Source organism: Neopsephotus bourkii, unplaced genomic scaffold (assembly GCF_033783945.1).
Source record: "Neopsephotus bourkii isolate Nb327-2 ecotype Australia unplaced genomic scaffold, CSIRO-AGI_Nbou_v1 NB_1433, whole genome shotgun sequence".
Lineage (NCBI taxonomy): Eukaryota > Metazoa > Chordata > Aves > Psittaciformes > Psittacidae > Neopsephotus > Neopsephotus bourkii.
Window position 1 is genome coordinate 2,952,866 of NW_026901910.1, and position 26,374 is coordinate 2,979,239.

General features: G+C 48.1%; 1 protein-coding gene across 3 annotated transcripts in view; it reads left to right on the forward strand.

Moving 5' to 3' along the window:
* Positions 1 to 26,374, forward strand: part of KIRREL3 (kirre like nephrin family adhesion molecule 3) — a 270,213-nt gene that overhangs the window by 197,732 nt on the left and 46,107 nt on the right. For all 3 annotated transcript variants that reach the window (XM_061368493.1, XM_061368494.1, XM_061368495.1), the window contains 2 exons: positions 3,286 to 3,435; positions 5,153 to 5,302. In XM_061368493.1, the coding sequence (XP_061224477.1) occupies positions 3,286 to 3,435; positions 5,153 to 5,302 (300 nt within the window). The remainder of the gene's footprint in view (positions 1 to 3,285; positions 3,436 to 5,152; positions 5,303 to 26,374) is intronic.

Here is a 26,374-nt window from a genome sequence, read left to right on the forward strand (position 1 = left end):
TCTAAACCATATTACCCAAGGCCTCGTCCAACCTGGCCTTGAGCACTGCCAGGGATGGAGCATTCACAACCTCCCTGGACAACCTATCCCAGTGCCTCACCACCCTAACAGGAAAGAATTTCCTCCTTATATCCAATCTAAACTTCCCCTGTTTCAGTTTTAACCCATTACCCCTTGTCCTACCACTACAGTCCCTAATGAAGAGTCCATCCCCAGCATCCCTTGCCCGTGGCAGAGGATTGGAACCAGATAAGCTTTAAAGTCCTTTCCAACCCAAACCATTCCATAATTGTATGATTTGGAAAGCCAGGTTATAGCTAAAACAGGATTTTTTTGGCTAATACCCTATTTAGTGGAAAGGGAGAGAATGGGAATCTTCTGGTTGACCGACAGCATCATGTGTGATCACTGAAGTGCTTGTTTTGGTTTGGTTTGTTGGAGTCAAACCACTCTGCTTTGAAATCGAAGCACCCTTTTGTAATAATGTTGTAAATGTTCATGGGAAAAATACCCAATTGACTGTTTCAGCCCATTTTCTAGTAGCTGAAAGCACTCAACCCGCACTCATAAATCACCTTCTCCCAATCTCCCCATTTCCAGTTATTTTCTGTCAAGTACCTTATCTCCCTTAAAACTTTTCTGCAAATGACTTGTTCCTTTGACATTAAGACATAAGACGGCTGAAAGCTGTAACGTGGACGGTCCTGTGATCTTCCAAACCCAGTTAAACCCAGTAATCAGGCTTTAAGCTGATTTGAGCTCTGCCTTCAATGCTTCCTAAATTTTCTTTGCTTCTTTTTTATCTGTGATTTAGGGAGCGATGATCCTGCTGTGGAGCAGGGACTGGGCCAGGTAATGCTCTTAAGGTCCTTCCCCCATCTCTCCTCTTCTGTAACTGAGCTTTTGTAGCTGAGATGGAGCCTTAAACCAAGAAAAAGAGATGGTTTCAAGTGACAGCTTTTCACACCGAGCAGAGAGAGGGAAGGAAAAGACAGGAAGCATATGCCGTATTTTCCACTGATTTTCCACAGCCATCAGCTGCTCTCTAAAACAAATCAGGAAACAAGAAAAACCCCATCCCAAACCAGCCCTAAAAAGAGCTTCATTTCCAACAGCAATTACCAAATGGAGCCTCTGCTTAATGGCCGTTTTCAGAGGGCATGGACACCACTTTCTGCTTCTGCTTTCTCCTGATGACTCGTGCAGCTCCCAGCTGACAACCTGATAATTCTCAGCGATGAAACAATCTCCCTGGGTTATTGCAGCGTTCCGGCGCTGTCCTTGCTCGCCTTGAGAATTGTCAGGATTATGGAGTGAGCCGTGAAAACGCAGTTAGCGGGTGGAAAATATGCAATGAAAAGAAAGAGAAACAAAACAGCGAAGCAAAATGCTCTCTTTTTCCTGCCTCCTTCCCTAATTTTCACTCTTATCCCCACTTTTCCTTAACAGTGCTTGTCTTTTTTGAGTCCGCATAAAATACAGTGGTGATTGAATGTTCCCTTTGCAACCAAGTTTGTAAATCTCAGTTTGGCATAACCAGGGCTGTAAGGTCTTTCCCAGCAGAAAGAAGTGGAATCTGCCTTGGAATAAACCTTCTGTGTGTGCAGCACCTCACTGACAGTGACCAATGTGTTTCTTTGGAGTGCCTGTGATGAAAATCAGATTTCCTTGCAAATGTAGGGGTGCAGGAAGAGTTAGGACAGAAATACCTAGGAATATTGTCCTCAGGGTGGGTGAAAACCTGTTTTCTATGTTTTCTAACCTGCTGTATGTAAACCAGGAGCAATCTAAAAAGGATGGCTGTGCTCTTCCCCGGGCATCTTTAGGTGCCTAAGAGCAAGTTTAAGTTAAGCTGTGCTGAATTAAATAGAAATAGAAGCGTTCACATGGGGGCATGCAATAGTTTAAGTTAGAAGATGATGGAGTGTTGTAGCTCTGTCCTGTAGGCAAGGCCTGGCAACTCATTTGGAAACAAGTTTAGTCGTGAGAACTTGTGTCACACTTAACCTTGGTTTAGGATTAATCATCAGTCAATGATTAAACGGAGTTAATGTAAATTAGGATTGAATTGATTTAGGGAGGTTCACAAGGAGACTGTCCTGGTTTAACAAATTGATTTTAAAGAGAAACCTTTTCTTCAGCCCGGTAAGATGCTGGGCATTGAACTGACATTCAGCTGAGCAGTGGGGGCTTTTGATGCTGTGCCTGGTGCGGGGTGATAATTCACACAGCAAGGCTCCTGAGCCTGAGAACCCCTCGGGTAACACAGCAAGCCACAATCCAGTCGTTCTGCCTTGCTCCCAGCTCCTCATTTTTCAGATCTCTCTTGTATGGAGAATAAGACCAAGATGCTAAAGTGCTGGCAAAGCAACAGTGCTGTTCGGGTGCTTGGCACAAAGGACCCTGCTCACAAGGTGCCCAGGTATCAGCCAATCAGCCTGAAATGGCTTTCCATTTAGAACCTTTTACCATCTGACTGTGGCACTAAGCACAAGCCTGTAGCACAACAAGCCGTCTCCCTAAATATATTTGGTTTAGGGGTGCTTTGGCAGCATTTTGTGTTGGTATTAAAATGTTTTCCATAGCAGAGGTGTTCCAGATTTTGGAGCATCTCCATGGCCTCCTCTGGACTTGCTCCACATCCCCCTTGTGTTGTTGCTCCAGAGCTGGATGTAGAACTGCAGGGGGGGGGTGGGTCTCAAATGTAGGATTTAACCCTTTCAATGTTTTTCAGCTGTGGCAAGGCCAAGGAATGATGATGTATTTCAAAGTGTGAATACGAAACATACTGCATTATGTGGCTGCCCCATTCCTGGCAGTGTTCAAGGTCACGCTGGATGGGGTTTGGAGCAACCTGTTCTAGTGGAAGGTGTCCCTGCCCATGGCAGGGAGTTGGAACTGTATGAGCTTTAAGGTCCCTTCCCATCCAAACCAGTCAGTGATTCTATAATTAGGTGCAATCAAAATATGACTGCTGCCTTGAAGGCTGCTGCTTCTCTAGCTGTTGATTATGATGGCTAAAACACTAGCACCACAGTTTGGAATAAAATAGGTAGAGGAAATGCCTGGCAGCTCTGTGTCATTTGTTCCTCAAGGAAGAAAAGCATTGCAAATAGCTGTCTGAGTGTACAAGGGGGCAATAAGTAACCACATAATTCAGAGCTGCAGAACACGGCTTCAGGTTTGTGCTGCGGCAGGAGCATCTTGTGCTGATGCATCCCAATGTATCACATGGAAAACCACTGGAGAACTGAACTCCTCTTCCTACTGTGTTCCACTTTCCAGGTCAAGCGTCCTCCTTCACACAGCAGCCCCAGGACCAAGTGGTGATCGCTGGGCAGCCTGTGACACTGCTGTGTGCCATCCCCGAGTACAATGGCATCGTGCTGTGGATTAAAGATGGGCTCGCCCTTGGTGTCGGACGGGACCTCTCCAGTAAGTCGGGATAATACCCTACCTAAGCATGATAAATAGAGCTCTCCCTGCTCAACGGCGCAGGTGCAGCCACAATATTTGGAGGCTGATGAGTGCTTTCATTTCAATTACAAATCCCTCCAGCTAGCTCAAACAGCAGCATTAAAAGTGGGACTGAACAAACCTCTTTTCACTCTCCCTCAAACCCGAACCCAAAACCTGGTTTCCCTGCGGGTGTAACCTGACCCTTTGGAAAGCATCGCTTTTGTTTTGGTTGGCTTTAGGAAAGGGATGTTGTGCTTCCAAAACACAGCCTGAAAGCGTTTGTAGATGTCGGAAATGCTGGTTTTGACACTCAAGAAAGGAAACAATGTCTCTGTTTGCAGAGGCTTCACATAAATGTGTTTATTGCAGCCCAGCAGAGATGACCAGGACTTGTGGCTTCCTTCAGCTGTGCTTCTGGCTATTCTAGTGTGGTCACAAAACTCCCTAGACTTCTTGTTCCTTAATCCCACACATGCATTGGGATTGAGTGCTTGGTGCAACTCTGAAACAACAGTGAAGGGGTTATACAGTTTATTTTATATATTTTGCTGGAAAATAGTAATATTTTAGTGAAATATTTCACATCGCCAATGGAGAGTGTTTGCTTGAATGCCAGAAACCTGGAAAGGCGCTGAGCCCTTCAGCCTTGTCCCCTGAGCACAGCAGAGGTTGCACACATGTGACATTGCCTCTGCTCAACTTCTGCATAGCACAGAGAGGGTTTTCCTTCCAGGCAAGCAGCAGCATTCAGATACCAAGGGAAGATTGGTGTTTTGCAGCCTCCAGGGCCCCTGCTCTTTTCTAACGTGCAACGTTTGCTTTACCTTGTCCTCTTTTTGCCTGGGCAAGCAGTCCCCTCTTCAGCTGGTTTTCAAAGCTCCATGCTGCAAATTTTGCATACACTAAAGAGCTGAGCTTCCCATGCAAGACCCTGCAACACGAATGGGTAACAAGAGTTTCACTGCAGCACGTCGCTCGTGTGAATGACTTCAACAATTAACAGAGCTGGGGCTGCTTTAAGCAAGAGGAGCTGCCAGCTCGCATGATACCAGCTCAGCCAGTGATCTCATTAGCTAAATACAAACAAACCCATCATTTGTATTTCTTGCGGTTCAGGAGAGCAAATCCTGCTGTTGATAGCTGGGGAAACAACAAAAACACAAGAGCATGCCAAGCTGCCTGCGTTAAGCAGCACATTAATCACCAGCGCCAAGAGGGATGGGGTGATGGCAGCTTTTCCCTCTGTGCTGCTTCAGATGTCTCCAAACACAGGGCAGGCTAGGAAGGGCTGTTGGTACCCCCGCACAACCCTGCCCAACCATCACACAGATCTCACAGGGGATGTGCTTCAGGGTTTCACCACTAGCACGTGCATCGCTGACTGAAGGAGTTCAGGCACTCCCTTGACAGGTCTCAGAGGAGTAGGAGGTGGTGGGTGTCCTGGTGGGAAAGGCTCATCCCTTTTCCTAGGGATTTCAGTAATTACTCCTTCATCAGCTCTTTCGTTTTGAACTCTTAGTACAAAACCCACAGCCTGTTTTGGAATAGTTTGGGTTGGAAGGGACCTTAGAGCTCATCTGGTTGCCTGGGCTTACACTACAAGACTCCACGTGTTTCCCAGATCTGCTCTATCCTCTTCAGCCTTGGGTTGATGAGCCCTGCTGCCTCCTGACTCATGCCTTTTGTTCTGCAGGTTACCCACGCTACCTGGTCGTAGGAGACCACCTGTCTGGACAGCATCACTTGAAAATCCTGAGAGCCGATCTCCAAGATGATGCCGTCTATGAATGTCAGGCCATCCAAGCAGCCATCCGATCCAGACCTGCCCGGCTGACTGTTCTGGGTGAGTCCCATCCCCTCATCATGTTGTGGGTTATTTGCCTCTTGTTCTTTGTGCTCACGCTCACACCAAGTTGCTTTGTGAGAGAAAATGTTTTGTTGCTAAATCAAGAGGACTGGAAATCAATCCACGGTGCTGCATCTTCTTCCCAAGAAGGGTAGCAAAGGAAGCTGTTTTGGGAGTATGGTAGTGATGGGATGAGTAACAGAGGCACAGAATGTTTGGTACTTCAGCTTTGCAAATATACGTGCTGGTTGAAGAGTGTATGTGCATACATTTAAGGATAGGAAGAGTGTTGGTGCCACCAGTGTGACGTGTGTTACCCTTGCTGCAGTGCCCTTTGGTGGTAGGATCAGGGGGACTTTACCACTCAAGGAAAGGCTGGTTTCCCTACATCTATTTTCACCCCTAGGTTTTATCATCATGTGTTTCTCAGTAATTAGTCTTATCCTTGAGCAGCACATGGGGATGTTGTATGGGATTACAAACAGAAGATGGCTCCCAACATCTCCTAAAGACCCTTTTTGAGTGGCAGAAGGGAGATTAGCACTGGCAAAGGTGAAGGGCTCTGTCTGGCAAAGTGACGTGGAGCGGTGGGAAAAGGCAGGCTGCATCAGTGTGACTTCCCAGAATGGATGTGGCTTCAGGGAAGTGAATGGAAATGATACCTTTCTTGAACAGCTTGGACAAAAACCAGTCTGCATTCTGAATTGATATGTCCTGAACCTCTGCAAACCATGTCTTCTTCCCCTCCTTCACCTGGGCTCCCTCCTTGTGTCACAAAGGCAGAATACATTGCTGGAGCCAGACAAAAGAAATAATGTTATTTAATTAGAGCTAAAGATTTCAAACCTAATTTAGTCCCAGGGCACAGGGGTGTACGTCAGAGCTCAGAGCCGCTGCACAGCGTTGATTGAGCAGAGTGAGGCTTTTATGGATCAAAAGGAAATCATTATTATCTTTGGGGTTATGGAATGTGTTGAATAGATGGTAGTTAATGTTTATGTGAATATACATGGTAGTTGCTAATTGGTACATTTACCTAAGATGTTCAGCAACTTGTATATGCAGGCTGTTTTCCTTTTAAGAAAATTAAAGTTACAGCACATTCAACTTAAGGCAAATCAATGAGAAAACGAGGCTTTGCAACCTATCCGTAGCATGTCTTTCACTTCAGATGTATTTATACAGATGCTCAGGAGGGATTTGAGGCTGGCTGGGGAGAGAGGAGTGATAATCAACACCATTGGAAAGGGGCTGGAGGGGCAGTAGCAGTCAGCAGCTTGCACTTGGATACCTTTCTGGTAGGATGGCGTGTCTGGATGCTCCAGTCTGTGGTCCATGTTTTAGTCAGCCCCATGGAGGGGAATAGAATTGGTGTGTTAAGAGTAGACGCTTCCAACCATGTGTCAAAAGCTGGTACTTGTGAATCTGACTCGATGAGCCTGCTTTAGTCATGAGCTAAGCAGCCATCACCAGTGGGACATGGATCACCCAATAGATGTTGGAGGAGTTCTGGGGAACCCCATCCCACTCTATCACACCCCAGCCTTGTCTCTGGAAAATACCTTCCCTGTTTCTTTTGTGTCTGTCAGTGCTTCCTTGTCCATTCTTGCCAGCTTTTCCACTTCCTTGGTATCAAGAAATCCCCTAATGCTCTTGAATGCAGTTTCCAACTGCTGTCATTCATGTCAGACAACAGCTTCATGGGGCTGATGCCTCCTACTTCCCTGCTCAAAGGCAGAGCTAACACTGTATTTTAATTAAATATTTAAGGTTTTGTCACATTGTTTTCAAATCTACATGGTTAAATGGAGTGGAACAGATCATTCCATAGCCTTGGAAGTCCAAACATTCAGACAGATGAGCCTATTAGTGTCATCAGCATCAGGGAGAATCTTGTATTGGTGGAGTCTCAGGGATAACTATTGCTTGGGAACTTGGCTCACCCATCCCAAAGCTGAAGGATCTCCCTCACTTTCCCTTCTACCATTGCCCTGTCCAGGGAATGAGTCACTGCACTGACCAAGCTGATGAGATGGGATTTAGGACATACGGAAGCATCCATGTTTTCAGGGCAGCGGTTTGGCAGGGGGGTCCAAGACAGGCAGGCTTTGGGAAGCCACTGGAGGGCTGTTTGCTACCTGGTACATCTTTAACGGCAGGGCTTCTTAATTTATGATGTGTTTAACTAAGCTGGGGCATTAATTAACTGAAGTATGAGCCTGATTAGGACTTGGAGAGATTTGAAAATAAAATCAGACAGCGATGGAGAGAAATTGCAAAGCAAACACTTTGCCTGTAACCACTGGGGAGTTCCCTTCGGTCTTCCATCAAAGCTGGGAGCAGGGAGGGCAAATACAAGCGATTATATAGCCACCAGATGTGTGTTGTTAAAATATGCCAGCCCGTGTTGTTGAAGGAGCCAGAGGGCTGGCTTGCGGATCCTACCTCACCCGGGGGAGCGGGAGGGAATGGGAAGCCCCGCAGCCGAGCTGGGAATTGCAGGCTCGCTAATTAGTGTTGAGTTCCTGCATCTCAGAGGCAGCCAAGCGAGGAAGAACCTTGAAGAGAACATTGGCATCCCCGGGAGGGAGGAGAGTGGATGGGAAAGGGAGCTTGGACTCGCTGCACTGATCTGCTGGTGGCATCACAGAACCTTAGTGGTGATGGGAGTCCAGGTTGGGAAGAGTATATGGACTTGTTGGTAGAGTGGTTGGCAGGAGCATCCCAAGCCTGTCCTGGTCTGTGGTCCTCCCCAGCAGGAGATGTGATGCTTCTAGCCCTGTCTTGTACCACAGCGAGCTCCTGTACCCCACTAGCTCTGCAGCTCGATGCACGGAAAGGGTCAGTTCCAGAGGGATGCTGCTGGGAAATCAGTGACAACCAGGGAAAGGGGACCATGGGGGAGTGAGGATGAGGGCAGAAGAGCTGCTTCCAGAGACTTAAGGTGAATAATTGATAGCTAATTAACTTGTACATTCACCTTCTACAATCTAATTCCCTGTCTCTTCCCCCTCCACGGCCTCTTCTAATATTAACTCTGCCTTCACGTGTGTCCCATTAGAAATAAAGCTTTCTTTAATCAACATGAATTATTTAACGCTACAGATTAAGTTAATTTGAAGTGAGAACTTCTGCCTTTTAAGATGGCACGAGCCAGGGACAGGAGAAGAGGAAGGTCACCTTGGTGTCAAGTGCATTCATGTTCAATCACAACCCTTTCCCTCATTTTACTTTTATTCTGATCCTCTTTTCAGCCATGTCTTCCAAGTCCTCCCCTGCAGAGCAGAGTAAGCTATTTCCATTACCAAAATGATTGCTGGCAGCTTGAGACATCTGTGTTTCCCAGCTTTCCTGCTCTTTGGAGGGTTTGATAGGAAATAAAGAGGTTATGGCCTGCAAAAGGCTGGTTTTCAATGTTTGTAAAAGAGAGACTAGGTGATGCTTCAAAACCAGAAATAGTTCCATTTGGGGCCATCTTTTCCATTCTTTTTTAACTTCTGAATGCAAAATTCAATCTAAACCAGCAGGTAGAGAGTCAGGACATAAATTCAGAACAGGAAAGAAGTGATGAAAATGTCATTTTCTCCCACACCATCCCTTCTCCTTGGGAAAGTTTGGGTCTTCACAAAGCTGCATCTTCTGCTGGGAATATTTTCAGTGGTAAAATAGCAACGGGGTCTATGGGGAACGAAACAGAAACATCAAACAATCGAGCACAAATCCCAGATAACCTAAATATTTGATGTCGTGTCTGAGCAGCTTAAGTTTACAGCGCGCTGAGCCAGCTTCTTCTGATGGTACAGGGTGGGTGAGTTTCTTTGCTAGCATCCCTGCATCGCTCCTGGGGTGGGAAAGTACCTCCACAGGCTTGACCATACCCAGGGTTTTGGAGGTGCTTGGTGCTGTACAAATGCATGGTGCAAGGAAGCTTCTGCTTTGTGCAGTCTGTAGCTAGATCAAAGAGAGGTATCACATGCTAAAAACTCAGCTGTAGATGGCTCCTCCCAAGCTGGGTTTCACTGGGAAGTGCTCCTCTTCCTCCATTTTAGAGGGATTTGCCTGGCCTGGAAGAGGAGGAAGGCAAAGCAGCATCCACATGAGCTCTGTTCTCCCTATTTCAGAGCAAAACTGTTTCGCTTACACCCCTATTGAGCACATCTTAGCTGGCTGTATGGCACTGGGTTGAAATGCTGTGTGGGACACGTTCAGCACCCTCAGGCTCCTTAATGATGGAGAACAACTTCCCATTTATGTAAATAGAGGGGAAGGAAAGCTAAGAACAGGGTTTGTTTCACATTTCAGATACACCCACCGTTCTGCTGCCTTTCTGTGCTGTTGTAGGGCTGCTGAGACAAAGCTCAGTGTGCCCCGTAGTGAAAATGGGAGAAGGCCACTGTTCAATCAGGAAATGTAAATATATACTTATATATTCATCAAATGCATTAGGAATGATCAATATATTCCTTCCTGGCAGGACAGGGCTGTGTCTGAGCAGTGGCTGGTGTTGAATCACACAGAAGGAAGTTCACTCCTCTCCCCCAACCCCTGGTCCCATGTTACCAGCTCCCACCATCTCTGAGTGGTCTTGCAAGATTCATGTTCTCTGAAAGCCCAGGGCCCCAGGGTTGGGTGATACCGGCAGGTTTTGCTTGTTCTGTCAGTAAATTAATGGTGAGCTGTCGGCACCTCAGAGCCAGGCTTGAATGCTGAAGGAAGATTTGTGTGCCTGGAAGCCTGTCTGTTTGCTTTGAGCTGAATCACTTGGTCTGCCACCTCTCCCATCAAGCTTCTCCGTGCTTATGCTCTCAGAGCTGCAACAGCGTTCCCAGCTGAATGCTGAGGGCTGAAGGACCACAGAGTAAATAGGAAGAAACACGGTTACAAATGATGAATGCTGGGGTTATTGCACCGATCTGTGATTTCTTGCCTCGACGCAGGGAGGGCCTGACCCATGTTTTTATCAAATACATTTGGCTTCTCTGTGTGGAGTCTGCTGCTCTGTTACGAGCTGATGGATGCAAAGCACATAGAGCTGATGAAAACCCTTCCCAGTTCTCTGTCATCCCTTCAGTGCGGTGGTGGCTGCATCCCTTTACCCTTTCCTAGCTCCCCTTGCTGTTCTGCCTACCTGCCTACCCCTCATACAGTGAACAATTGATCCCAGTTCAGATGGCTGTGAAGTTGCCTTGGGATCATAGAATAATTTGGGTTAGAAGGGACTTTCAAAGGTCATCTACTTCTGCAATGAGCAGGGACATCTTCAACTAGATCAAGCTGCTCAGGACCTCATCCAGCCTGGCCTTGTATGTCTCCAGGAAAATGATGGGGGTGGGTGCTTGTTATGTGTCAAAATCCCTTCATCCTGCCATGCTCATTGCTTGTATTGCACCACCTCCTGCTCCAGGCACAAACCTTAACATCTCACCCCCAAATCTATCATCCACCATCTAATAGCTGCTGCTCCATGCAGTGGACAGCAGAGATTATTCTGCTTTGTGCCTTTTTGGATAGCTAACGCCTCACATTCTGCAAAATCTCTTTTTGCTTTGCACACCTATGTGTGTATCTCCCTCTTGTCAATCAAGACAAACCTCCCCCATCCATATCCTACCCTGTATTGGCATTATACACACGTGCAGCAGCTCCTTTTGTGCCTCTCCCGCGCGCATGCACGGTTGCAATATGGATTGCAGCGCTGTGCTCTGTGCCTGTTCAGCCGGGGATCCATCACTGCTGGGAACTTGGTGGGTTGTTAGTGACCTGACAGCAGTATTGACTCCCCCTCCCCTGGTCTGCTGGCAGAGAAGAATGAGGCCCTCGAAGCATGGCATCACCTGAGTGACAGCCCCTGCTTTCTTATCGATCCACCCTAATGAAGAATGAAGCCAGGGCTCAGCAGGGGCAGAGGAAATGCTGTTGGGAGGGGATGTGTAAAGCGGCTGTTGAGGAGGTGGAGGCTGCCCACCCACTCCGGCTCTCTGCTTGGACCAGCCTGCAGGCATGTTTTCTTGGCTCTCAGCTTTGCCAGGTTGCTTTTGCATGTCTTGCGTTACCCTGTCACAGCCAGAGTCCAGGCTTGCTCACACAGCTCCCATCCACAACCAGCCTCCTCCCCATATCACAGTGGAGAAAGGATTGGGAAAACCCCATAATGAATCTCTCCTCTTGTTACAAATCCATTGCAGTGCTGTCTGTTCATGGCATTTTGGACTAACATTTGATTTTGATGCATCTGTGGCATGATGGTAGGACAGGGATGGGTTTGGGATCCCTTTTATAATAGAATTACAGGATTGTTTGCATTGAAAGGGACCTTAAAGCTCATCTAGTTACACAGGCAGGGACACCTTCCACTAGACCAGGTTGCTCCAAGCCACATGCAGCATGGGCTTGAACAGTGCCAAGGATGGGGCATCAGTGCAGCCAGCTCTCTGGCAGCAGCAGTGACCCAGGTGGGAAGCAGGAACCAGTGTGGAAGCATCGCATTGGGTGTCATGCAGCTGGAGATGAAGTCCCATGGGGAAAAGCTGTTGGTAGCTGGTGGCTTTGCTGGAGATACAGGAGTACACATGGGCTTTAGCAATAAAATACAGGCTTAGCATGCGTAGGAGAACAAAGGAAGGGGCACCGACACATTGACTGCTTGCCTTGTTCTCTTGGTGGAAAGGGAATCTGGTGATTGATGGTCTGGATGGAAACACATGAGTCCTGGGTCCTGCCAAAGCTTCTATGTGTGATCTTGAACGAGTCTTTCAGGCTCAAATCCCACTGTTATAGAACGGAAGGACTGGGGTGAAGCAGAAATGGGAAACGTTGGGTTCTAAACCTCATCTGCCTTGTACCCTGCATTCATTGCCATTATGGCTGCGACAAGGATGACATCCAGGAGGCTTTTGCAGTCAGTTATTAAAGGGGTTGGGCAGCGGCCAAGCAGAAATGCTGCAGAGTCATGGTTTTGGAGACAAGTGTCTATAATCCCCTTCAAGTCATAAATCATGCAGCAACTGAACTCTTCTCCCTGTGACCAAGCGGCACACAGGGGTCCCTAAGATGCCGACCAGCTCTGTTAATATAGGGAGCATCCATGCACCCAAGGTGGCTGTTTCTTATTCAGGTTGTTGCTAGGGAAGTTTGCAGAGTTTCTCATAGTGGGTGAGAAGTGACTTTCAAATCAGAGGCAGCATGAAAAACTGCAATGGGAAAATAAAGGCTTTCGTGGTATCACATTTAATTGCTAACAAAGACAGCAATCGCACCCCTCGTGTTTGGTTCACCAGCGAAAGGCAGGTACCAGCTGCCCCATATGTATTTGACTCCAACTGGTAGGTTTAAAAGATGCAGAAGGTATTTAATGATAATGATAATGATTTACATTTATATAGTGCTTTGTATCCACTGGGATCACAATGTGCTTTATATATCTATGGATAAAAATATACTGGATAACAAGCGCCCTCTCCATCACCAAATCACAGCCCCTTCCCCAGCAAGGCAGCAAGCTGTTCAGGAAAGAGTTGTTGCATTTCCAAAGCTGTTCTCCCTCCTCACTGCCATGGCACTTGGGGTGCTCTACAGTAATCTTGTAGTAAAACCAGGTGATAAAACCACTTTAAAAACAACAATGTCATAAAGAGGAGAACTCTCACTGTCATAAAACTGCACACAGCAGAACAGGAGGAGAAACTTGAAAGGGAGAAGGCTGTAAATAGGGACTGTCGCTGTCATGGAAATAACTCTGGAGGAGGGATGCCATACAGCTGCTCTGGGTTAGGAGGTGAAGAGCTTGGCTAGCAGCAGCATCTCCAAAGGGCAGGTACCAGCAGAGTAGAGAGGGACCTCCCAGGCTTAGTTTGCAGGGAAAAATATGTAAGCTTTAAAGATGCTTCTGCCTCCATGCCCTGCTTTGTCTTGTCATGGAGCAGCTCTCCCTTGGGTGAAATCCAGCCACTCTCCTCCTCCAGCTCCTTGAGCAAGTTCAACCAGTAGCATTGTGCTTTACCAGCTGAATGCCAGTGTCTCTCCTAGGAGGCATCAAGCCTCAATAGCCCAACATCCACCCCCTGAAAGTTCAGAGCCACTCAGTTGAGACCCTTTGGTGGCAGCATCTTGCTCAGCTGGGTCTGGAGGCAGGGGAGGGAGGGAAGGAAGGAAGGGAAAGAGAAATTGAGGCTCTTAAAGATATTCATTCAAAATTCATAGGCACAAAATTGCAGTCTGCATGGATTTGTTTCCTTTTGGAAATTACAGGAAACTACAGGCACCAACAACTGTTATTCAAATAGCCACTTTAGATGATTAGGATGGCAGGAGGCTGTACTTACACATGCAGACCCAATATAATCAGACGCGAGGCAGGGTGGGAAGGCAAGGCCAGGCAGAGGGAAGCTGGAGGAGCTCATAAGTGTAAGCAGGCTCTGTGGGAACAGGCATGGGGTCAAATCCAGGCCCATTGGGGTGGGCTGAAGCAGGAGCATCTTGTTAGTGTGCACTGGGTTGGAGAGACGGCAGGTTTGGGGTGCAAAAGGGGAGCACAGAGCAGGGTAGCAATTCCTCACACCTTTTGTGCCGGCAGGTTACAAGCAGGTAGTGTACAGGTCCAAGCATTCTTCTGCTTGAAAGCAAGAGCTTTTCCCTCCCTTGCTCATCCACCACAGCCAGAAACGCACCCTCCTCATCCCCTACTGTCTTCTCACACAATCCCGCTCCCAAACCCATTTTAAACCAAGAAAAAGGGAAAGGTTTTGCCCACCCTGGATTTATTTTAAAGATTATAAAAAGCCATACACACGCTCAAAACCTTGAGCAAATATTGCTTTACGGATTGGCCTGAGGGTCAGCAACAAAACGCAGGCAAAACATCGGAGCCACTGAAGGGTGGAAATTGTATAGCAAAAGCAGACTCCGTAGGTGAGAGGGAGAGACTCCAAGCTTCTTATCTTTATAATGTTTCTTTGGGGTATCAGTAGTGGTGTGCAGAGCACCCAAGAGTATCTCATCCTCTTCCTCGCCACTAGCAGCAGCATCTCCCGCCCCACCAGCCCCTCTCCCTATGGTGCTGAGGCTCCTTCCCGTGGCTGGACAGCTTCCAGGAACCTTCACGAGTCTCTCAAGGTGTTGGTAAATGTTTGCACACAGGCGAGCATCCCCATCTGCGGGCGTGTTGGGCGCGCGTTGGCAGCCGTGAACACGTGGCTTGGCAAGGCTGGAGCTGGAAGCGCCCGCAGCGAGAAGCAGGCACACGGCATCCAGCGCTGTGCTGCAGGGCTGGACCCGAACACGAAGCCTCCGGAGCAGTCAGCTTGCCAGACCCACAGCCTCTGTGGTGCAAGAGGCTTTCTGGGTACCTAGCTCCTTTCTCTGGTCATGAAGGACTTTATGTATCATAGGATCAGAGTGGTTTGGGTTGGAAGGGAGCTTAAAGCTCACCCAGTTCCAACCCCCTGCCATGAGCAGGGACACCTTCCACTAGAGCAGCTTGCTCCAAGCGCTGTCCAACCTCGTCTTGAACAGAGCTTCTCCGTGCAACCTGTGCCAGCAGGGAAGAACTTCTTCCTAATATCTAATCTAAATCCTCCTCTGTCAGTTTAAAGCCATTCCCCCTTCTCCTGTCACTCTTGTGCCTTTTGGGTTGACCTTGAGTATGTGTGTTGGCCCAACACGGATGCTGACGTGCTGCTTGGCACGCTCCAGCTTCCCTTTCTTGTCTTTACAAGTGCTTTTCTCTTAGCCGGGAGTATTTTGCAAAACTCCACAAGCTTTTAGCAGCAAGTGGCTTTTGCTAAGAGGCTGTTGATAAATCAGACTCGATGGCAGGAGGGCTTTAGTACCGTATTCTCTTCCTTTCCATTGGAAAAAGTGGCTTATCTGCTTTGGCGAATAAAGGTTCTTCTTCCTTATCCACGCTGAAATCTTATCTAAACTGGTTCAGGTGGCGGAGCTGAGAGAAGGAAATAATTAAGCAAGAGACAGGTGAAATGCTGACATTATTATTACTTAAATGGCCCAAACCTTTTACCTCGGGTATTTCTTTCTTTATTTTACTCTTCTTTTTTTTTACTGCTGGTGAGCATATAACAAGGGAGAAATGGGTTGTTTCAGGTTATCTTCCCCATCCACACACATGCAGCTTACCCCCCCCACCCCAATATAAATCTCTTTTAACTGCTTCTGTTGGCAAGACAGAGAAATAATTAAGGCGAAGGTGGCTGAAATGTTGATGTTATTACTGTAATGCAGCAGCCTGTTTAGTTTCTTTGCCAATGAAATGCAACCAGGGGAAAATCAGTTTTAAAGATTACCTCCCAGAGATACAAATAAAGGAGAGGAAACCATGTAGTCAGGAAGAAATGGTCTCAAACTAGGAAACATTTCAAAGTCTGTGACAGTCTCTTAGGGGCTTTTAAGACCACAATTTACCTTTTGACTGCATTCTATTTTCTCTGAAATCCTTTATTTCCTTCTTATTTATTGACTGGAGAGACAGCACAAAAACGAGAAAGTGATTCTTGAGCCACTGGTCTTAAAAATCCATAGAAGAAAATTGTTCTCCAGAGGGTGGGGGTTTTGTTGTTGCTGGGCTCCTTTTATTCCCTCCCCCTTTTATTTTAGCAATCTCAGTGCACCAGGGCTTAATTGAATTGCTTTGCCATAGAGGGGCCTTGAACCGGAAGGTAGCAAGTTCAGCATGGAGTGAGAAGCCCTGATTAGGGAGATGGGAACTGTGGCAATAACACAGTGGGATGTGGAGTGTGTCTCGCTCCAGGCCATGCATGTGATGGAGCTGCAAGATCCCTTCATCCACACGTAAACACCACATCAGGAGCTGGTTGTGGGATTGCACTGTTATGTTCCAGGTGGGATTGCTCGTGTTTCAGGGATGGCATTTGGGATTAGTGATACAGGCATGTCTGGTGCTCGGATTAGCATGTCATAGAATCACTGAATGGTTTGGGTTGGAAGGGACCCTAAATATGCAGAGTACCATTTTGGTAAGGGATGCTTATCAGCAACCCTGGAAGCTACCAATGAACTGTCCCTTCCTAGGTCTCTCCAAGCCCTTAAACTTCCTCCTAAAAGCATGCACATCTCCACCATCATCTACCTTCCAGCTGGCTTTTAGCCTGGTCCCAGCATCACATCCCATTGGCCTTGGTGGCATCCCACTTGCTCATCACACGGTGCTTTCCCACCAACACACACGTGTGTTATGCACACGTTGCTGTCCGTGGGTGCTCCCTGCTGGGAATGATGCTGAGATGTGCTGGAAAAGGAATGATAATCTTAAAGCAACCCTGCAGTGCTGGCCTAGTTAGACTGTCCCCAGCTGTGAGCTAACTCTGCTGCCCAGCGAGCCCCCTGGAGATGGCTCTGTTTGAGAGGAAATAACTACATTAAAATATAGCACATCAGCATAGGCTAATATGGGTCAGAATTGGTGCAGCCCAGTAATTACAGTCTGGGCTGAAATCCTTTTAGGCCATCCAGTCTGTCTTTCAGCTAGCTGTGTTTAATTACCCCTAGCTTCTCTCTCCCTGCCTTCACAGAAAGGACCACGTTAAGACACCTCCTGCTCCTCCATCACTAAGGTTGTCTTCATTGGCACTTTTCTGCTTAGTTTCTGACTTTGCACAAAATAAGGATCTGCTGCAGAGGCTGAGCTGCCCATCTTCTCCTTCCATCCTCCAAAGCAGTTCGGGTGGTACCAGGGCTTCAGTCCCCAGCAGCCAGCACAAGGATGTCCGCAGTGGGGTGGGGAGGACAAGGAGCACCCACAACCCTGGGTGATGGAGCTGGAAGAGGGATTTCAGGCTCAGGAAGCCTGCTGGAACTAGAGCACAGATTTCATACACAGGTACCTCTCTGTGGCTCTGCAGCTTTCTGCTTAGCTCCCTAGGCAGGACTTGGAGATACTTTGCTTCCTAGTGCTATTCAAAGGTACCTTTGACTGGTGCAAAGGCACAAGAAGGATGGAAAAGTAAAACTGCAGAGGTTTGGAAAGTTTCCCTTTTGGAATGATGTATTTTGATGCAATTGAAGTGAAAAAAGACATATTTGGGCAAGACGCCCTCTGGAACAAAACTGTACCCTTTAAGACCACGTGTGCTGGTGCCAATTAGCCTCCCTGGGCTTGGACATCTCCTGTGCTGCTGTGTGGAATCTACCATGATGTGCTGTGTTGTATGTTAGTGGCTGGGAGCCTCAGGCTCTCTCCTGGAGGCAGGAGCTGTATCACAGGACAGGTTTGGGAGGGTTTTGTCCATTAACGTGGCAAAGAAATGAAATCAGAACCATTACCACCCATCTCCCATCTGTCCATGTAATCTCTCTCCTATTCTTCCCATCTTCTGTAAACCTTGTCTGATTTATGCCACTCTGGGGAGGGAAAGCATCCCCCGGGGATGTGGATCAAGGCAGCAGGACCATCACACTGCAATTCCCAGCAGCAGGACACCCCGCTTCCCTCCATGCCTCCATCACTTTAGCAAGAGCACCCTCTCCTGTCTCAGCTCTGCCTCACTGCGCTCTCTTTTCCCTGCTCCCTTCCCTCAGCCTGTGCTGAGGGCACATCACATCCCGGGGTGAGGATGTGGGTCTGGGTGCCAGATAGACCCACACTTTGTCCCAACGCAGTGATGTGCAACCAGCAAAGTCTTTTTTAGGAGCACTGGGGGAATATTTAAGTAAAAAGCAATTTCTCGGAGAGGTCTGCTATAATTACTAATTAGATCTGGTTATAATTATCTCTCTTTGCAATCCCATACCTGCTACAGAATGGCTCCACTTCCTCCTAACAATTAACAGAGAAAGTCTTTCATGATACACTGGGTGATTACATTGCAATTGCAACCTCCGTGGTGAATGCTGACTTATTAAAGAAGGGCCGATATTTACAGAGGAATATTGTGATCAAATTAGGCTAAAATTAACTGAAGTAAATGAAGAATACAGGGTTTTTTTCAGCTGCTTTCCTTTCCTTCCTGACACAGAGCCGCCGCTGGGTTTGTTCCTAATGCTCTGTGTTGATTGAGGTACTTGACTGGGCAAAAAAGATATAGGAAGTGGCAACAACCCATTTCTCTGGTTTGCCCCTGTGTGAAATCTGCATTCACATCCCCCTCTTGCTCATCAGCCTCCTCCCCCTCGGATAATGCAGAAGAGAAGGCTCAGGGGAGATGTTAGAGCAGCTTCCAGTGCATAAAGGGGCTACAGGAAAGCTGGAGAGGGGCCTGTAGGGATAGGATATGGGGTTTAAACTGACAGACGGGAAATGAAGATTAGGTATTAGGAAGTTCTTTACTATGAGGGTGATGGGACACTGACACAGGGTGCCCAGAGAAGCTGTGGCTGCCCCATCCCTGGTGGTGTTTGAGGCCAGGTTGGAGCAACCTGAGCTTTAATGCCCCTTCCAACCCCAAACTTATGATTCTATGATAATGGCAAGCCACAAAACTACAGGGCAATACCCAAACCTCCCCCCCGAGCTTTAATAAGCTTGCTGAAGGCTCTGCTGCGTCGAGCTGCAGCCCAAAGTGCTCATCACACGCTTCCTGTTCAGGGCATGAGTTCTCTCAGAGCAATAGCAAGAGGGATGGATTTCCCCCAGCGATGCTAAACGCAACACTCACTCGCACTTAAGGCACGTCTTAATACGTCCGAAGTGACAGCTGGTGCTCGGCATTAGGAAGGAGGAATGTGGAGGTTGGTTTAATAGCAGTGGGCCCCACAAAATAATCATCAGGTGAGGCTGAGGGTTTGTTCTTTTCAGCACAAAGCGAATTATTGATGAGCTCAACGTGGTTTCTGGGAGGGTTGACTCTGTAGGTATCTAAGAGAGAGCTGATGCAGGCAGACGTGGCTGTGGCAGTGCGGGTGGGTTATGTGGACTGTTGCTCCTACCTGAGTAGGAGGCTGAATCATCCTAAATAATAGAGTAGGAGAGGATGGTGGAGGTAATGAATAACATTGTCTCTTGCCCAAACTTTGGATAAATTATCCTTCCGGTTCAAATTCATCAATTTGACAGGCTTTGCAAATAACATCTTATTCACCAACTTCTTCACCTTTACTTGATCACCTCATCCTTAATCCCTGCATCAAAGTCGTGCGGAATGAGGGGTCCTGTATTGCATCTTTGGCAGCTCCTGGCTCTTCTCTTCATCCAGGATCTCCATTCTGGTTTAATGCCACCTAGGCAGTACCTGCCAATCCAACCTGTGATTCTATGTGCAAAACCAGGCCAAATGCAGTGGCTGGTAGAACTTCTGCAGCAGGTAAGGATGCTGTTCATATCATCAGCATTTGAGAGAGGCGGACATGGGGCATTCTTCAGCTGGACTTTGGGAAGATGCTTGCTAAAGTTGCAGTGGTTGGGATGAAAGCATTTGCAGTGAATAGATGAAGACGTTCTCTTTTCCCTCCCCTATTTCAGTGGAAGAAGCTCACATGAAGTCTTTGAGATGATTTTAGGTTTTGTCCTCTTTCTTCCACTTCTTCCCTTCAAAAAAGAAGTAGTAAGACAAATGAGTGAGTTAAAATGAGGGGAAAAACCTTCCTTTTTTCAGGATGGTGATGGCACATGTGATCCCTCAGGGACAGGTACCAATACAGAGAGGTGGAAAAGGCAGAGCCACCCCCAAAGGATGTCTGTGCTGCTCCTACTCCTCCACTCCAAGTATGTCCTTTCCTCTGGCTCCAGCTCATGGGAGATGAGGTTGGTGATGGTTGTTACAGGGTTTTCCTCCTATAGGTCCTACCCTGGGGAATCAGGAAGGGATTCACATCACACGTGAGTATTCACAAGAGCTGTGAATTAACCAGCGTGGCTGGTTAACCAGAATAGGCTGTCCTTCTGGAGTCCCACCTCATTTTTCCACTGCCTTGCTGCAGTGAAGGGGAAAATTGACAACACTTTGTGCTTTGGGGGTGATTCTTTCATGAAAATCACTCTTAGAAACCGGCAAGCACTGGGGAGGGGGGTACTTGCAAGAAGAACAGGGGGTTGTTGGGAAGGGGAGGCCACCTCAAGCTAGGTTTCAGGTCAATTTGTACCATCCCAGGCACCATGGAGGGTATAAATGAGGAGAAATCAAAGCCAGCCCCCCTGGAGTTAAGTTTTTCTCCCTGTTCTTAGCCTGCCTCTGCATTAGTGCAGCACAACGAAGAGTTAATTGAATTGGTGAAAATACCAAGGCCGGGGCAGCAGCACCATCCTCCTTTTCTCCACTGTAATGAGTTATATGTTTACTTAATGTATCCTTGCTCCCCTGACCTCTCTGTCTTGCTGCACACCCCTTTCCTGGTTGGGATCCCCAGCCCTAATTGCTTGCTGCCTGGGCCTGTAACACATATGCTTCAGGCTACAAGAACAGAGCAAAAGAGGGTGGAGGAATCGGTGCATTAATCCCTGGTTTTACTACGATGCTCGCAGTGTTGGGCATCCCTGTGGAGTTCAGTGACACTCGTCCACCCCTCTGAACAAACAGGGACAAAAGGAGCAGGCAGGGTACACCTTTCTGTTTGGGTTGGAGATGAAATAGCCAGAGAAATAATTACAAAGACAATTATTGGTGTGGTGAGATTAGGATCGCAGTGGCGCACCATGGTCTGAATTAGGTCATATGAGCCTTTTGAGAGGGATTAGCAGGACCAAGGATGGGTGCTGGATGCAGATGGCCAGAATGAGCCACAGCCTGGCCAATAGAACAGTTTGCTTAGAGCTGGGAAGCTCATGAAAAAGCCCTCAGTGTTTTTCCCTTCCCAAGCAATCCCCAAACCAAGCTCTGATGCAAACAGGGCTGTTTGCAGATGTGCGCTACCCTCTTTATTTGTGGTGAGGGTTTGTTTGTGAACCTGCTGCTTGGGGGCACCAGGATGAACGTTGTCACAGGGAGGCTTAGAAACAGCTGCCACGCACAAGAGGCACTCCAGAATCAGATGTCAGGTTCCTAAAGCCTTGAGACTGCGTGAAGAAGTGAGGGATTTCTAGTGACAATTAAAATGCTTTGCCTCTGTTACTGGTGGAGCATCCCAGGGTTATGCTCCGAAGCTTTGCAGTGCTGAGGACTAGAAGCATGTTGGTTTTATTGTGATGAAAGGCTCCACTCCTCCTCTTTTCAAATGGATTTAGGATCCGGGTTGTAAGAAGAGTGAGAAATGATGTGACAAGCACAGCGCAGCGCAGATTTGCTGCTGCTGAGTTCTCTGCCCATCCCTTCCACCCTGCGGAAGCTGAGCAAGGCATTGCCTCTCTCAAAAGCAATCCCAGCCCCATGGCATCTCCCTTGGCAATGCCACGGACCCCATTTCTGGGTGAGCAGCTGTACCCTGTGCTCACAGAGCCCTCTCTGGGGATGGGAAGCAGAGCTCTCAGTGCAGGGACCTCCTTGTTTGAGGTCATTTTCATTCCCAGCCTTCAGCTACATAAAGGGGCTGATCAGAGAGCTGGAGAGGGGCTTTGGATAAGGTCCTGCAGTGATAGAACAAGGGGAATGGCTTTAACCTGCCAGAGGGGAGACTGAGCTGAGCTCTTAGGCAGAAGCTCTTCCCTGTGAGGGTGCTGAGGCGCTGGCACAGGGTGCCCAGAGAAGCTGTGGCTGCCCCATCCCTGGCAGTGTTCAAAGCTGAACTGGATGAGCTCTAAGGTCCCTTAAAGGTTCAAAAACAGAGAGGCAACTCGCAGTGGGATGATGGAAGAAACAGACAGCAGGAGGCAAGTCCTACCTGCTGCAGCAGGGGAGACCCAAAGCCTGGCTTGTTTCCGCAGCAGCACATTTAGAGGCAGCATCCCCAAGCAGCCCCACAGGTACAGGCTGCAGGGGCCCCCAGTCTCACCACTCAGAGCTGGCTGCTCGGCAAAGTTTTCTCCTTTGCTTTCAAAGCGTTGGAGATGAGGACAGCTCATCAGGGGAACTCCAGCCCCCGGGTACTTGCCAATCATCCCTGAGACACTCCAGCTAATTATTTTTACCCTTCACGAATTGTGCGGCGCAGAGGAGGTGCAGGAAACAGGCCACTCTCAGCATCGCTCTGTTTCTGGCGTAGGCTAATGGTGCCTGGAAATTGCTGCTCCGTGTCAGGGGATCACTGTTTGTAATGAGGCTGAGATTGCTGATGGGCTCTGTGCCGTCCACGCTGCTTCCTCCCGAGACTGCTCTGTTGTGGCTGACCAGGGTTGTTCCTGCTTGAGCACAGTAGGTGAGCAGAGAGTTGGTACGGTGGGAGTTGAGATGTAGTTAGCGCTGTCTTGGCCACGTGGCTTTGTGCGGGCAGTATCAGGGGATAAATAATTGTGTCTACGGAGGAGACCAGGCTTAAGGGAGTTGCTTTTCAGCCCATAATGTTTCAGAGATGTTAGATGGAGACAGAATATCTGCAACTGCAAGGAAAAAAAACCCAATCAACCACAACATCAGAAAGAAACACAACTCTTTCTGCTGCAGGAGCTCCTGGGAATCGTCACTCACACCCTATGCTTGCTCCCCTTCTCCTTCCTCGCCTCATTTCCCAGCTCAAATGCACCATCACCCTCCAAGAGGAACAAGGGTCCCTGACCAAAATGTGTCCCTCGTTGACATGTTGTTGCCTTTTTTGCTATTGATTCCTTAATTAAAAAAGACTAAAATTCCACCGAGCAGACATTGCTCTGGAACACACCATCAGTCAAAGGGAGAAAAAAGGAAAGGGGAAAAAAATCAATATCCTATTTAGAAAAAAGACTTTTGGGAGCAGATTCTGGAACAGCCTCAGGTGGTTCCTGCCTAGGAGTAACAGCAAAGGAAACACCATGTCCTGCAGCAAGAGGAGGGCTCTGGTACCTCGTGAATTAAAGATCCCCAGTGAGCTTATGAGCACCTCCCACATCTCACCGTTCTACTACTGACACTCACCAAGCTGTAAACTGCTTGTAAAGCAAAGCATCTTTCAAAATCAGTTCATCTGGGGTGGTAGGAAATCATAACACACCATTGACTTGTGTGAGAGTCAGGGTCCTGCTGGCTGGGAGGAGATGCGAGGAAGATGCAGTTAGCTGAGCTCTGCTTCCATCTGCAGTTGCTCTAGCTCAGCTCGGCTTGTTCATTCTTATCCCCACACTCTTCAGTCCCTTCATTAGATCTTTTCCCACAAAACAACCATTTCTAGCAAGGTTGTCACCAGGGAACCTGCCCATTGCCTTGAAGGTGCTATACACAAACACCCCCATCCCTACAGATGATACAGATCCCTGTATCTTTGTGCTCCTCTCAGAGACAAACCCTTGCAAAACCACCAAACACAGCAAACCCAAAGAATTATAGAATGGATTAAAGAAAACTTCTTCCTGTTATCCAATCTAAATCTACCCTCTTGTGTATCCATCCAAAGTTCTACCTCTAAGCAGACACCAGGATGGTTTCCTGCCATTGCAGCCCAATTTTTCTCCTATTATACAATTGTACTAATGGGTCTGGCTTGGTGGGGGGTGCCTCAAAGAGGGGACCTGAGTTCAAACAGCAGCTCTGGGGAATTCCCTCTGACCAGAACTTTAAAGACTTGTATAATGTATCACAGAAAGGGGATATCCTTATGCAAGGATAAATGATCTCAGGAGTGTCTCAGTGGGACAGGAGGGCAGACAAGGGCATGCAAAGTTTGCATCTGCAAGGCTGAACCTTTTCCATAGGGCAATGGAGCTGTGCTGCTGTCTGATAACCAGAATCAGGCTGAACCCAGACACATGTCAATGCTGGGAACGCTGTGATTGATCGTGCTCCATCCTGGAAGGGCTGGGTTTGGTTTTCTCTAACACATCTGTCCCCACCACTGTCGTAGATAAGGCATTGCAGCTCATCGATCCAACCCCTCTGATGGTTGCTGGATTCATTCCTAATGATTTGCTCAGCCCTTATTGCTACTGAAGGAGCAGAGCAGTGACCTCTGCAACGTAGGCATATCCCTGGCATTTAGCAAGCCTCGCATGGGCCGTGTCATCTAGAGAGCATCGTCAGTGGGTCATTTGCTTGATTTTAAATGCTGTGCACAGCACTTAAAATAGAGCTGGAGGAGTTGTTCCTTGTTTGCTGGAGCAGAGTATTTGGCTGCAAGTACACTTTTGCACCAGGAAAGCTACAACAGGGCTGACTTAGCAGCTGGTTGCATGGCATGCCACAGGAGTCCTGCTGTCCCATGGTGGGAATGGGGTTAGGACCTTCTCCAGCACAAAAGCAGGAGGATTTGGGGTGTGAGAGACTGTGCAAGAGGGTCAGGCCATTTATGTTAGGCAAGAAGTGTGTTCTAACCCGTGCTAACCCCTATGCTGGATGCTACAGTGGATTTGGGTCCAACTGCTCTGCACGAGTGCAGTACTGGGGAGATGGAAGTGAAGAACAGCGCTGACAGATCTAGGGCATGGCAGGGAATTAGTCTCCTCCAAAGGCATTCAGTTGTAATTTCTGATGTCATTTTCCACCCAGGAGGGTTCGGCTGGTACCCAGATCAAAGCTCCCACTCCCAGCTTACCTCTGTGTGTGCCGTCCTTGTCTCACAACAGCCAAGTGTTTTATTTCCATCTCCCTGGTGGGTCTCCCTGGCGTGAGCTGCCCTGGATTCATCCACAGCCACACAACCAGGGATCCGAGCAGGAACCTCCCCTGACAGGGGCTGGAAAAAACATCACTCCATACAACACACAGCTCATTCCCACCTAGGAAAGTGGGATCTCCAAGGACTTGCAACTGTTGACCTGTAAAGAGAAGTATTGGCTGGGTCTAGGCACTACAAAGGGACAGATCAGACATGGCTTTACTTTGTTATCAACAGCCACAGCATAGAGGTGAGCTGTAAGCAACACCCCACATCCTTACCTCATCCCACATTAGCCCATCTCCACCACAGACAGGTCCTGGAAGCCTCTCCATCTCTCCACACTCAATCTGTGCTGAAGCCCAGTGCTTGGGAGCATGTCTCTGTGGCCAAATGCAAGTGGTGGAATCAAGAGAGCTTCTTGCCACTGCTGCAAAAGCAAGAGAGGAGCTTTCCCAGTGACTGGTGTGTCTAACCCATTGTGCCCATGGAGAGCAGCAGGGGCAGTGCTGCCTCCTCCAAGTCCTGCACACCATCTTCCCCATCACCCAGCGTTAACAAGGGTGCAATATCTTCATCCTTCCTCTGGGCTTGATTCACTTGCTGTGCAAACAGTGGGGACAGCAAAAACAACAGCAACAGCTAACACACATCTGAAATGGCAATCACATCTCACCCCCTAGCACAGCAATGATGGGTGGATTTTTCCCAGTCTGGCCTAAAGTCCTGTCTTTTTCTCACCCCATTCCTATTCCCAGTTTCCTCAGTGACAAATCTCAGCAGCCAGAGCCAGGTTTATGCCTCCTTCTCCAGCAGTGGGCTGGAGCTAAGGAAAGCAATAATAATAGCCAAGTGCTTTGGGGGGCAGGCATGGCTGAAAAGGGAGCACATGAGAAAGCTGTGGCCTTTTAGGAAAGGGGGAGGAAAAAGCATGTAAAAGCAAAGAGTATTACAGCAATAGTGCTCAACATGAGGTGGATTTGGTGGGGCAAGATCAGCCCCTCCTGGGCACAGTGGGAAAGTGGAGCTGAGCTGGCAAGTCCAGGCAAAGCTTTGCTGCAGTTAAATGAAGGCAAAGCTTTAGCTGTGCCTGATTAACCTGCATTCTCCAGCAGGACACCATTCCACTGGAGAAACCCAGCCCGCTGACCCAAAGCAATCTGGGGACATGGGAGACTTTCAGTGGCTGGAAATAGAGTAAATTGATAGGGGGGGAAAAACCAGGTTTGGGGAAATCTTAGCAGTTTATGAGGGTATGTGCATCACAGCTGCAGATGGACAGGAGGGAAGCAGGGATGCAGGCTGCTTTGAGTGATGAGCTCTCACCCTTCCCTCCTGCCAGGGCAGCATCCCTCTATCTGCTTAGGAAGCAGAGGAGCCAACATAGCTGCTACAGCTCAGACACACATACACCAAAGTGCCACAAGACAAATAGGCCCAGGGAAGAGATGCACTATTTAAACTTTCATCACTATTTTTCTCCCTGCTCCCCTTGGTTTCCTTTGATTTATT